General features: G+C 41.9%; 1 protein-coding gene across 1 annotated transcript in view; it reads right to left on the bottom strand.

Annotated features, from left to right (window-relative positions):
* Positions 1–12,463, bottom strand: part of SLC13A4 (solute carrier family 13 member 4) — a 62,130-nt gene that overhangs the window by 7,209 nt on the left and 42,458 nt on the right. The window contains exons 10-14 of the mRNA XM_020998157.2: positions 11,154–11,255; positions 9,924–10,025; positions 6,791–6,888; positions 6,108–6,238; positions 316–477 (exon numbers count right to left, since the gene is read on the bottom strand). Of these exons, the coding sequence (XP_020853816.1) occupies positions 316–477; positions 6,108–6,238; positions 6,791–6,888; positions 9,924–10,025; positions 11,154–11,255 (595 nt within the window). The remainder of the gene's footprint in view (positions 1–315; positions 478–6,107; positions 6,239–6,790; positions 6,889–9,923; positions 10,026–11,153; positions 11,256–12,463) is intronic.

Below are 12,463 nucleotides of genomic sequence, written 5' to 3'. Positions count from 1 at the left end.
TCTGCACATGATGAATGCTTAATACATGCTTTTTCAGTCATTCACTCTGGAAGGGGGATCCTAGCGTTGCATTCAAGCCGTGCTAGTGTTTATCTATTGGCCCCTCTCCTGTCATTTAAGCTTATTTCTACTCATTCTCTACCCTATAGAAAGGGAGACTCAGAGGTGTGTAACTAAAGATTGCAGGAAATAGTCCAAGGTGGAAGAGAATAGATACTCACCCTTTTTGTCCCCTTCCATTAGTCTTGGCCTCCAAACTGGGGCTATTTGGGGCAGTTTGGCTGGGGAGGTGAGGTTGCCCTTGTTTCTACTCACCAAGCTGCAGAGGATCGGCAGGAAGATGGTGATGGTGGCGGGGTTGCTAACAAACTCGGTGACCACGGACACCAAGATGCATGCCAGCAGGGTGACTGCCCATGGTGGGAGGGTGCTCAAGGATAACATCTGGTGTCCAATCCATGTGGACAGACCGGAGGACTGAGAGAAGGGAGGGCGACAGGGTAAGAGGGAGGTCGAAATGCCGGATGTGGTCAGGAATCTTCGAGCAGGACTCTTGTAAGGAATTCTCTGAGACCAAATAGGCCACTTGTACCCCTATATAGATCAGGACCTGACTCTAATACCCTCATTCCATCACCTTCCATGGCAAAAGAATTCCCATTCCAGAGGCACCAAGTGGTGCAATAGGTAAGAGCTCTAGACTTAGAGTCAGTATAGAACTGAGTTCAAATCCAGCCTCAGATGTTTAGCTGTGTGACCCTGGGCAAGTCACTTAACCTCTCAACCTCAGGTTCCTCATCTATAAGTTAGGGATAATAATAGCACCTACCTCACAGGGTTGTGGCGATAATTAACTGAGATACTAGGTCTAATGTTTCGCCAACTTTTAAGTGCCATATAAATGCTAGCTTTTATCATGAAATCATTCTTATGACCAAGGAATTCTTTCTTATAATGTATTTCATGTGTCAAAATGATGCTGTCAATAAGGGAATGCCACATTGAGACAAAAAAGCTAAAGCAGTTTTAGGCTGTAATAAGGAAGTGTGATGCCCAGGATTAAGGTGTTTATAGGCCTGCTGTACTCTGACCTGGTCAGAACATATCTGGAGTATTCTAATTAGTTCTGAGTGCCACATTTTAGAAAGGAAATAGATAAGCTGGAAACTGTCCGAGGAGGGGGTTCAGAAGGCTTCAAGATGGTGCCATTCAAGAATTGGTGAAAGCAAGGGAAGGCCATTAGCCTGGAAAAAAGAAGACTCAGGATGGATATGACACCTGTCTTTAGCATTTGGTAGACTGTTACATGGGAGACAAAAAAACTCATTCAGCTTGGCTGCAGAAGGCAAAATTAGCAGTTACTGAAGGAGAGGACTTTCTGACCTTGAGTAGCGTCCAAAAATGAAATTGGCTTTCTCCTCACTACTCAGGTTTTATCTGGTTCCCTCTCACTAGATATCATCATGTAAGATGTTCTGGATGGCCACTTGTCATGTATGAGCTAAAGGGGATTCTCGTTCAGGCATAGATCCTTTCCACCCCGAGGGTCTATGTTTTTGTGATCTTCTGTGCTATCTTCCCAGGAGCCTTCCAGAAAGAATGGCTAAGACCTCTGATGAAACCTTGGGTCACTGTTTCCAGGTAGCTGGAGGGCCAATGTGGAGGAACAATTAGCCTTATGCCCTTCCTTTGCCTTACTCCAACTGGTGTGACTGCTAGCTGTTTCTGAGCATATTCTGTTACTCTGTTAAAAGACTTCTCTAAACTTATTTCTCATAAGTACGTGTAGTTGACCCTATGATTTGCATCTCCTGGGTCCCTTTGTTCAGGCCATGGGGCAGTGCCAGGTCTAGAGTCAAGAAAATATGAATTCCAATCTGGCCTCCAAAACTTACTAGCTGTGTGATACCAGGTGAGTCACTTCATCTCTTGTTGCTTCAGTTTCCTCATCTGTAAAATGGGGATAATAATAATACACCTATCTCTGTGGATTGTTCTGAGGATCACATGAGATCATATTTGTGAAGCGCTTAGCACAAGTGCTATAGAAGTGTTAGCTAGCATTACTAGCTCAGCACAGCTCTGGAAGCCACACAGGGTCTTGAGAGTGACCTTCCCAGTGCAGAGCTGGAATCCAAAACTCCTAAACCATTATTAGAGAGTTTGCTTTCTCTAACTGGGGCCATAATCACAGTCATCCATGTGTATCCAACTACATTTACAAAGGCAGAAGGCCTATGAACTTGGCCCTTTAAATCGGCCTCATCAGGCCATTTGTCTAATGTAGCTCCTCTATGATTGTTTAAGGTAGAGAAAGTTCTGAATTTGGAGTCATGGGACCTGAAGGTGAATCCTGACTGCCACTCACTACCCAGGTAACCTCAGGCCCCACTTATGCCCTCCAGGCCTCAGGTTTCTTATCAGTTAAAGGAGGGAGTTGAGTCAGCTCTAGTCTCCAGCTCTAGAGCTATGATTCTATACAAAGGTTTTAATACTTAAACATCAAAAAGACCTTGGGGCAGCTAGGTGGCGCAGTGGATAGAGCATGGGCCCTGGAGTCGGGAGGACCTGAGTTCAAATCCAGCGTCAGACACATAATACTCACTAGCTGTATGACTCAGGGCAAGTCACTTAACCCCAATTACCTCCCCCCCCCAAAAAAAAGAAAAAAAAAGATCTTAACAGATGGGAAACAATAGCTCTCACGCATAAAAAAGGTAAATTTAACAGGAAATAACACTGAATATAGGATTTAAATGTTTATTTTTTTAAAAATCAATTGTACAAGTACAGCTTGAGGGAGACTGCTCAATAAGCGTTTCCTGAGGAAAATGACTCATTTTGCATAGTTGTTATTCAGAAAGGGCTTTGAAAGAAAGAAGGAAACAAGCATTTATTAAGCACCTACTATGTGTCAGCCACTGTGCTAGGTGCTTTTCAAATATTGTTTCTTTTGATTCTCACAACAACCCTGGGAGTGCTATTATTATCCCCATTTTGCAGTTGAGGAAACTGAGGCAAACAGAGGTTAAGTGATTTGTCCAGGGTCACACAACTAGTAAGTTTTTAGGCTAGATTTGAACTCATGCCTTCCTGACTCTAGGCCTGGCACGCTATCCGCTGCACCAGCTCACTGCTAAACCTCCAAGTGCTATATAAATATGAGTTGTTTGATGTCATTATTTTTTAAGTTGACTATAAGCTTAACATGAACCAATATGAACCAATGAAGTGATGTAGCCATCAAAAGGCACTAACCCTCTTTAGTTGTAAAAGGGTGGGTTGTCTTAAATTCTCAATACCTTTAAAACAAAATGCAAATAGAAATGCCCAACCGGTCATGTTCTCATCCTTAGAAAAGTTGGTTAGTGGGACAGTCATCACCAGACATCTCAGTAGCTGGGTCATGCATAGATTTCTAATCCTGGCTTTACTGCTATCCCTATCACCTAGTCAAAATCCTTGTAACTGTTGTCTACACACCTACAGGGAGCTCCATTTCTTTTCCCAATGCGTTTGGTTCACGACTTACACTTTTTCTGTTTTTTTTTTTATTTGGGTTTTTTTCCTGTTTTTTTTTTCAGCCAAAGACAAGGTTTATTAGAACATCCATCATATTGAGTAGACTCTTAAAGGGTCTGAGCATTATTAGGCTATTGGCTAGATTATAAGAATCTGAACATCTTAATGGAGACAAGATGGACCTTATATACAGAAAGACTATGGGAGGGATCTAGGAGTGGCCAAGTAGTCTATGAGGTAATAGAACTCCAGGGACCTGGATCCCGTGGCCAAGAGAGAATTGAGCCTAGATAGGAATAAGGTTGGAAGGTGGCCTGGGGCCTTAGGGAGGTAAGACAATGGAGGACTAGGCTAGGTTAAGGGTAACAGAATTGGGAGATTGGGTGTAGCCACAATGAAAAGCCCATTGATGGGATTATAGCCTCTGGGGGAAAAAACTTAGAGATTTGGCCATGTGGGAAAGTCCAGGGTTTTTCCTTTTCGGGGTCTAGATCCTAACCTCATCATTTCCCCTCAAACAAATGGGACCCAAATTCTTTTGGGGTAAGGGGTGAAGGTCTTGGCTTCTGAAACTGCTTCCTGCTGCCAAGGGGTATAGAGCTATCCCTGCCTCGAGGGGGTCTCAAAGAGGAGGTTAACTGGAACCAAACATAATCTGCATCCAGAGAATGATGGGGAGACCTTGGCTGGTACTCGCTGTTTGCTACTGTTGAGGTTTAGGGGTGCTAAGACCTCAATATCACAACACATGGATCCTGCCCAAAAGAATTTGACTCAAGCCTGCTTTCAACCAAAGACAAGGCTTATTGGAACATCTGTCATATTGGGCACTCTTAAGGAGTCTAAATGTTAGTGAGCTATTGGCTAGATTTTAAGAATCTGAGCCCACTTTTTCTCTTCTTCCCAATGAATGGGATGTCCCAGTGAAGACTCCTCAGTGTAATTAAGGTTTGGGATAAGAGTGGGATGAGGGGTCCTGTGAAGACTTTTCAGAAGAATAAATAAAAATGGTATTGTGACTCAAGGCAGGCATAGCAGCCCAACAGGCCTACGTTTTGGTTTACTAGAAATCACCTGAGTTACAGGAATCCAACCCCTAAGTAACCCCCCGCCCCATGCCATTGTTATATCAGTAGTTAAAGTTTGCCAAGCCTGAAACTCCACCATTGTTGTACCTGTTGCTATATTTCGGTCATGGTGACCTGGCTATACAGTATAGTGTCTAGCTTGACTGCACATCTTTAATTGCTTCTTTGGCATTACTTCAGCAAACTAAGGGGCTAAATACAGACATGTATATTGTTCTCTTTGTTTTGTTTTCTGTTTCCACAGATTGTGAGCCAAACATTGGCCAGTTGGTGGGAGGGGGGATTTTGCCCATTAGGGCTATTTAATCTGGTTCTTCTACTTCTGTAATCTGTCTCCTCTCATCAGAGCATTCTGGTGGAGGGACACCCTATTCTCGAGAATAGCAAATAAATTAACTTTCTGTTTCTCCTTGGATACCTCTGTGTTTTTTTAAATTGAGTGGCATCCCACACACCAACATCTGCCTTCATACTAGGGCATTTCAGCCGTACAGAATGACTCTCTAACCACTGGGCTCCTCATCTTACTACTTCCCATGACTTACTCCTCTACTCCACCTCCCAGTCTCTCAGGCTCAAACCTATGTGTCATCCTCAGCTCTTCACTATCTCTCACGCACCGTATCCAATGTGATGCCAAGGCCTATCAATTTCAACTTTGCAACATCTCTCAAATATGCCCCCTTCTCTCCTCTGACACTGCCACCACTCCTTATTAACTCCTGCCTGGACTACTGTAATAGCCTGCTGGTTTGTCTGCCTGCCTCAAGTCCCTCTCCATTCCAATCCATCCTCCATTCAGCCACTAAAGTGATTTTCCTAAAATGAAGGTCTGAACATATCAACTCCTATTCAGTAACTCCAGTGGCTCCCTATTCCCTCCAGGATCAAATAGAAGATGTTCTCTTTGGCATTCAAAGTCCTTCAGCTGCCTCCTACTTTTCCAGTCTTCTTATGTCTTATTCCCCAACATGCATTCTTCCATCCAGTGACATTGGCCTCCTTGTTGCACGAACAAGACTATCTATCTTACAGCTCTGGGCATTTTCTCTTACTGTCCTTCATGCCTGGAATGTTCTCTCTCCTCATCTCTACCTACTGGCTTCCCTGACTTCCTTTAAGTCCCAACTAAAATCCCATTTTTTACAGGAAGCCTGTTCTAACCCTTCTTATTTCTAGTGCCTTCCTTTCTTAATGATTTCTTTTTCATCCTGAATTTAGCTTATTTGTACGTATTTGTTTTACTTGTTGTCTCCACCATTAGATTGTGAGATCCTTTGCTTCTTTTTGTATCCCTAGCACTTAGCACAGTGCCTGGCACATAGTAGGTGCTTAATAAATGTTAACTGATTGGTTGTGGAATAGACACTTATTCTCTGTCTCTCCCAATTTCTAGAAATCACCAGTTAGATCTTCCCTTTCAGCACTGAGATATCCAATGAAATGAAGCTTCTACAAAAACATTCAACAAAACAAACCCAGAAAAAAAAATGTTACCTTGCTTCCAGATGCTAAAGCATAACCTCCGCCCACCAGAATGACAATTTCCCAGGGCATGGTCTTCTGGAAGTCCTTCCATGTAATGATGGGTTCCATTTCCACTGCATCTTCTCTGTTCTCTCCTGAATCTAAAGTTTCATGAAGGCACAGAACCAATATTAAAACAGAGGTGTCTCGTTAGAGGAGAGAAGGGCATTTGAATGGATCTGCTAATCAGCATGACTACTTTGGTATTTGGGAAAGGGTCATAATAAATCTGAGGCTCTCTTTGAAGACTTTTCAAGTTTTATTGATAGTTTTTTTTTATATCCCATATCCTGATATACCTTCACCCTCAGTGAATCCTTCCTTGAAACATAGAAAAAAGGGAAGCCACACCAGCACACACATAACTACATCTGACAGCACATGGACCATTACATATCCATAGTCCCTTACTCTCCTGAGAGGAGGGGAACCTATTTTTCCCTCTGTTCTCTGGGACCATGAGTGATCCTTACAATTTGTCTTAGTTTAATTGACTTTTGGTGTTGTTTTCATTTACATTACTATATAATGTAGTCATCTGGCATTATTCTTCTTCTGCTTCTTTTTATCTTTGAAAACTTCAGAATAAGCGTTCTTTGACCATAGTTAATCCTTAGGATCTAGTGTCCCCCCTGCCACAACTTCCCTCTTACCTTTATATTTTTTTCCAAAACAGGGTTTCTTAGCTGGGATTAGGAAGAGGAGGAAGCCAAGGAGGACAGAGACAGTGGCGTCTGTTCGGTAACCTTTCCTAACAAAGAAACAAGGATGAATGTCAAAGATGCCACAGGAGGGACTAGAGGTGTAGGGTGGTATCCAGGGGTTTCTGGGTACCTCTGGGATCTTCTGGATGTTATGTTTCTTCTATTAAGTACTCTAGAGATTGGCTGAGTCAACCTAGTTGCTTTGATTTTTTTTTTAATGTTAAGAAAATGATGTTTTATTTCTTCTATTTTACAGGAGGAGAGACTGAGACCCAGAGAGGTTAAATAGCTTGCCCGTAGTCATATGCCTAATAAGTGACCAAGTTTGCATTTAATTTCAGGACTTTTGAGTTCAATTCTGGTGTGATCATGCTGTATGAAGTTCAGCTGAGGGGCTTAACTTTAACTCCTGGTTAGCCTGGAAAATGGAGACCTTGAATTGGGAGAGAAACTCAATAGATATCTGCAAGTGTTGGAAGGACTGCCTTGCAGAAGAGGGAAATGGACAAATTCTCCTAGGTCTTAGAGCATGGAGCTAGGAGCAATGAGGGAGAGTTGGCAAGAGGTGAATTTCTTTCTTTCTTTTTTTTTTTTTTTAAGGCAGTTGGGGTTAAGTGATTTGCCCAGGGTCACACAGCTAGTAAGTGTCAAGTGTTTGGTCTGAGGCCGAATTTGAACTCAGGTCCTTCTGACTTCAGGGCCGGTGCTCTATCCACTGCACCACCTTAGCTGTCCCAAGAGGTGAATTTCTGCTTGGTATAAGGAAAAACTTCCTGATTGGTAGAACTGTCTCAAAAAGGAATGATGGCCTTGGGAATTAGGAGATCCCCTCTCCTTTCAGATCTCCAAGCAAAGTCTGGATGATCACTTCTTGGGTGTGTTTAACCCAACTTCTTCCTGGAAACAGCTCCTACAGAGGGTTTGACTGGCAATGGGAGTGGTGTCGAGAAATGTGGCGTGCTATCCATCTTGAAGGCAGAACATTTCAGCAGTGGTGAGGGCAGGGATGGGAGGTGAGGAAGTCAGACTTTTTTTTTTAATCAGTGTGGGGTGGTTGTTTAGGGCAAGAAGGGCACAGAAACTTGGTCTCAGAAGGTGGCAGCCTGACTGAGGAGCAAAGAGAGACCTGCTTCCTCAAACTGGAGCATGAATGTCAAGCTGAGACTTTGCTGTATGCTAGCATCAACCTTGTTAGAACAGCGATAATAACAGTGGCCTTCATCATGAAGGCGGTTTACATTTCTATCACATCTTATGCTTACAAAGCCCTTTCATGTGATTGTCTGATTTGTTTCTCCCAACGGCCTTTTAATGGAGGTGGTGCACGTATGGGTGTCCCAAAAGTCTTAGTGTAGTTTTAAGCTAGTAAAGCTTTAATTTGTTAAAAATTTCAATTTGATTCATTTTTAAAATTTAATTTTATTAACATTTTAATTTAAGCTTTAATAATTTAAAACTGCACTAAAATCTTTGGGATACACTATTACGATCTCTATTGTACAGATGATGAAATGAGACTCAGAGAAAGAAGTTGATTGATTTGTGCTCAAGGTCACACATAAGTGGCATAGGTAGAACCTGGACTTCAATTTTCCATCATCAAATTCTGTGCTGTTTGTCTTTCAGAATGTTGATTTCTATCAAAGAGCAACCTGTCTGTGTATAATAACCAATGTGCCTGGTTCGCAGGGGCACCTCATTTAATTTCATCGACTAGCTTATTGAATTAAAAAAAAATTGGGACCTGCACCTTAAAATGAGAAGGTAGGGGACAGCTTGGTGGCGCAGTGGATAGAACACCAGCCCTGGAGTCAGGAGGACCTGAGTTCAAATCCAGCCTCAGACACTTACTAGCTGTGTGACCTGGGGCAAGTCACTTAACCCTGATTGCCTCCAAAAATCCCAAACAAAAATCCTTGACAAGTTAGAATCATAAAATCATTGAGTAAAATAATCAGTATCACCTGACTGGAAAAATTTTGGTGGCGCCAAATAAAACATGGAAATATACTAATAGCTACGATTCCCAGCCTATCTGGAAATACAAAATAGTAATTATACACTGTGTCCTCCAAACATGGCTTCCCAAAGGGCCTGAATAAGAGTAAATTGGCGAATTGCTACAGGAAGGCTTTTAGGCTGGGTAGAGAAAAACTTCTGTTTCTTTGTTAAAAAAATTTTCTTAAGGAAAAGAAGAGAAAGAAAAGAGGGTCCCTGAGGCATCTTTTTTTCTTTTTTTAAATGGAGAGAAAAAAACAGAAGGAAGCCTGTAAAGAAAGCTAGACAAGCAGGATGGCTGTGAAAGCCGTCTTGTGAAAGCTTGGCAGTATTCTATACTTAAAGCAAGCTGCTCCTAATAGTATTTTCTCTATTGTCTTTTTCTATTCGATAATGTCCATGCAAGTGCCCATTTTATTTGGTTTGCTAAATTCAGAACAAAAATCAAAATGAATAAAAATCATCTTTTCATTGATGCTCCTGGTTGGTTTTTTTTTAATTGCATCCATTTCTTTCTTTTCCCCTCTCTTACCCATCCCTTGTAACAAAGATAAAGGAGAGAGAAAAAGGAAGTTCAGTAATGCATCAACCACTTCTTGAAGGGAGAGACTTCTAATAGTATAAGGCAGAATCTCACACCTATTAGCCCTCCCTCCTCTGAAAAAGGGAGAGAGATGCAATTTCTCACCTCTTTTCCAGGGACTAACTTTAAGCAGCATTTTTCTTCTTCTTTTTTTGGGGGGAGGGGGCAAGAGGGAAAGTTTTAATTCTTAGAAAAGGTACAGAATTCTCTTGCCTTCCCTTTCTATCCTTCTCGTCTTTTCCTCTCACATAACAGCAAGAGGAGGCATAGGGTATAAGGTATAGGGTGCGATTCTCTTCCTCTGAGATTCCAGAGAAGGGGGTAAGCTAGTTCTAGGCTAATTGTGCTGGGGAGGAGGGGCAGGGAGAGTGGGAAGGGGAAGAAGAGAGAAAGAAAAAGATGGCTCTGGCTAGTTGTTCCCTGAAGAAGAAAGGGAAGGAGAGATTGCACTGTGAGGAATTAGGGCCACTTGTTCACAAGGAGGGAGGTGCTACTACTTACTTCTCAAAGAATGAATCCCAGCCAGGGACGAAACCAGGCTCCCGGGTAAACCAGAGCAGGGTCATCAGGATGAAGAAGAACCCAGTCACCATCTCAGGGTAGCTAGAAAACATTTAAGGAAACATCTACTGACTGATCCCCAATCCTCTAGTTCCCTCATTCCACTCCTGGAATAGTGGAACATCCTAGGAAACAGAGGCTCTGAGCAGTTAAGATATTTGCCCAAGGTCAGACAGCTGATAAATGCGTGTGAGAGAATTTGAACCCCCATCCTATGACTCACAACCCATTGTTCTTTCCACTTGATCACCTCAAGCCGTATTTGTTTCCTGCCAATAGAAGAGCCATCACTAACCATAATTTTGGTCATGTGGGAAGAGTTGGTAAAAACCCCTGTGGGCAGGTACATACTTAGAACCTATTGGCAAGACTGCATTAAATATTTCCTTAGGTAGTTAACACAAAACAAAAGCCCTTCTGTGCCTATAAAAGTAAAAGCATAGATTTACAGATAGAAGAGACTCAGTCTTGTCCAGTGTAGTCTAGTATCGTGTTAAATATAAAGAAACTGAGGCCCAGACAGTGGAAGTAGCTTACCCAACGTCACTTGGGTAGTGGGTGGCAGAGGTGGGGTTCAAATCTGGGCCCCATGACTTTAAATCTAGTACTTTTTTTTTTTACTGTACCCTGCTGAACCATCCCCACTGTTTACAAGTGATGGTTCTGAAAGAGCAATAATTGGAGATGGAGCTTTTGAGGGTATGCCTTGTGTTACAGAAAGGGGGTTGAGCTTCCTTTCCCCTGTTTTCTCTTTTCTCCCCCCACCTTTCACCTGTTATGGTGAGAAATTGAGAAATGCTTTTGGGGTAATGGTAGTGAGGTCATCTGAATGCTGAGTCAATAATGTCTCTTGAAATGCTTGGTTTTATAGTAATGGAAAATTTTTGGACTTAGAGACTTTTAAGAACAAGTTTTGGGTGGCTAGGTGGTGCAGTGGATAGAGCTCCAAACCTGGAGTCAGGAAGAACTGAGTTCAAATTTGGTCTTGGGCACTTACTAGCTGTGTGGAAAAATCTGAGTTCAAATTTGATCTCAGAAACGTACTAGCTGTGTGACCCTGAGCAAGTCACTTACCTGATTGCCCCCCAAAACAAAACAAACAAAAAAACTAAGCCTTCTTCTGTATTACCATTAAGTGTCATCTCCTGAAGGAGAGAGGTTGATTTTTACCTGATGTCTCCCAGTTTTTCATATTCCGCTTGAATCCTTCTTTCTGATAGCTCTTCTCTTCTTGTCTTCTTCTTTTTGCTCAGGGAGCAGGTCTCTTTAAAACTGAGAAGGGGAAGAAAGAGGCTCCAGGGTAAGGAAAGGAGGTCAGAAGGCAGTTCAGACATCAAACCCCTGCCTCTCTGTGGTTCTGTGCTTGCTTCTCCCTCCCCTGCTACATTCTCTCCTCTTTAGCCCCACTGTATCATTGAACTGGAAGAATGAAAAAGTATTTAGTAAGTTATTACTATGTGCAAGGCACAGGAGATACAAAGAGAAACAAGGCAGCTTACATTACAGTGGGAGAGACAACACAATTGTTGTGAAACACGTTTTGAAACACAAGTGTTCCCACCTATCCCCATGCCACATACCCTCTCATGCATCTACCAACCCGAGTAAACATAATTTTGAGGGTGTATGCCTTTCCCTCGTATATCAGTGTGAGGTGGTAGATCTATGCATATGAGATGTACCTGTGATATCACGTTATAGGTATCTTGGAGTAATGGAAAGAATACTAGCCCTAGGTTCAACCACTGATTCTACCACTTACTAGTCTATAAGGCTGGGCAAAGCATTTTGTCTCTATGAGACTTAGTTTCTCCATCTTACAAAACTGAGGCTAATAATGCTCCCACCACCTGCCTCATAGTGTGGGAGTAAGGAGTGCATTTTTTTCCCCAAGCCATCAAACAATATAGAAATATGAACAGTTTTTGCTATTATAAATAGTCATCATCAATCACTCTGTTTTCAGAGCCAGTGCTCTGATGGTTTTTTTTTTTTGCATTTAATTTTTATTTTTTTCCCAATTGCATGTAAACAAAAATTTTTAATATTTGTTTTTTTTTAATTTAAGTTCCAAATTTTCTCCCTCCTTCCCCTCCCTGTTCCTTTAGAAGGCAGGCAATTTGATATAGATTATGCATGTGCAGTCATGGAAACATTTTCATGTTAGGTGTTGTGAAAGAAAATGCAGACCAAGAAAACAACAGTAATAAAGAAAATTTAAAAAGCATGCTTTGATTTGCATTCAGACTTTATCAGTTCTTTTGTTGGAAGTGGATAGCATTTTTCATCATAAGTCCTTTGAAATAGTTTTAGATCATTGTATTGCTAAGAACAGCTAAGTCATTCACAGTTGATCATCATACAATGTTGCTGTTACTGTGTGCAATGTTCTTCTGGTTCTGCTAACTTCACTTTGCATCAGTTCATATAAGTCTTCCCATGTTTTTCTGAAAGCATCCTGCTCCTTATTTCTTACAGCA

Source organism: Phascolarctos cinereus, unplaced genomic scaffold, assembly GCF_003287225.1.
Source record: "Phascolarctos cinereus isolate Bilbo 61053 unplaced genomic scaffold, phaCin_HiC Scaffold_1;HRSCAF=81, whole genome shotgun sequence".
Lineage (NCBI taxonomy): Eukaryota > Metazoa > Chordata > Mammalia > Diprotodontia > Phascolarctidae > Phascolarctos > Phascolarctos cinereus.
Note: the sequence above shows the minus strand (reverse complement) of the source record. Positions and strands in the feature narration are given on the sequence as shown.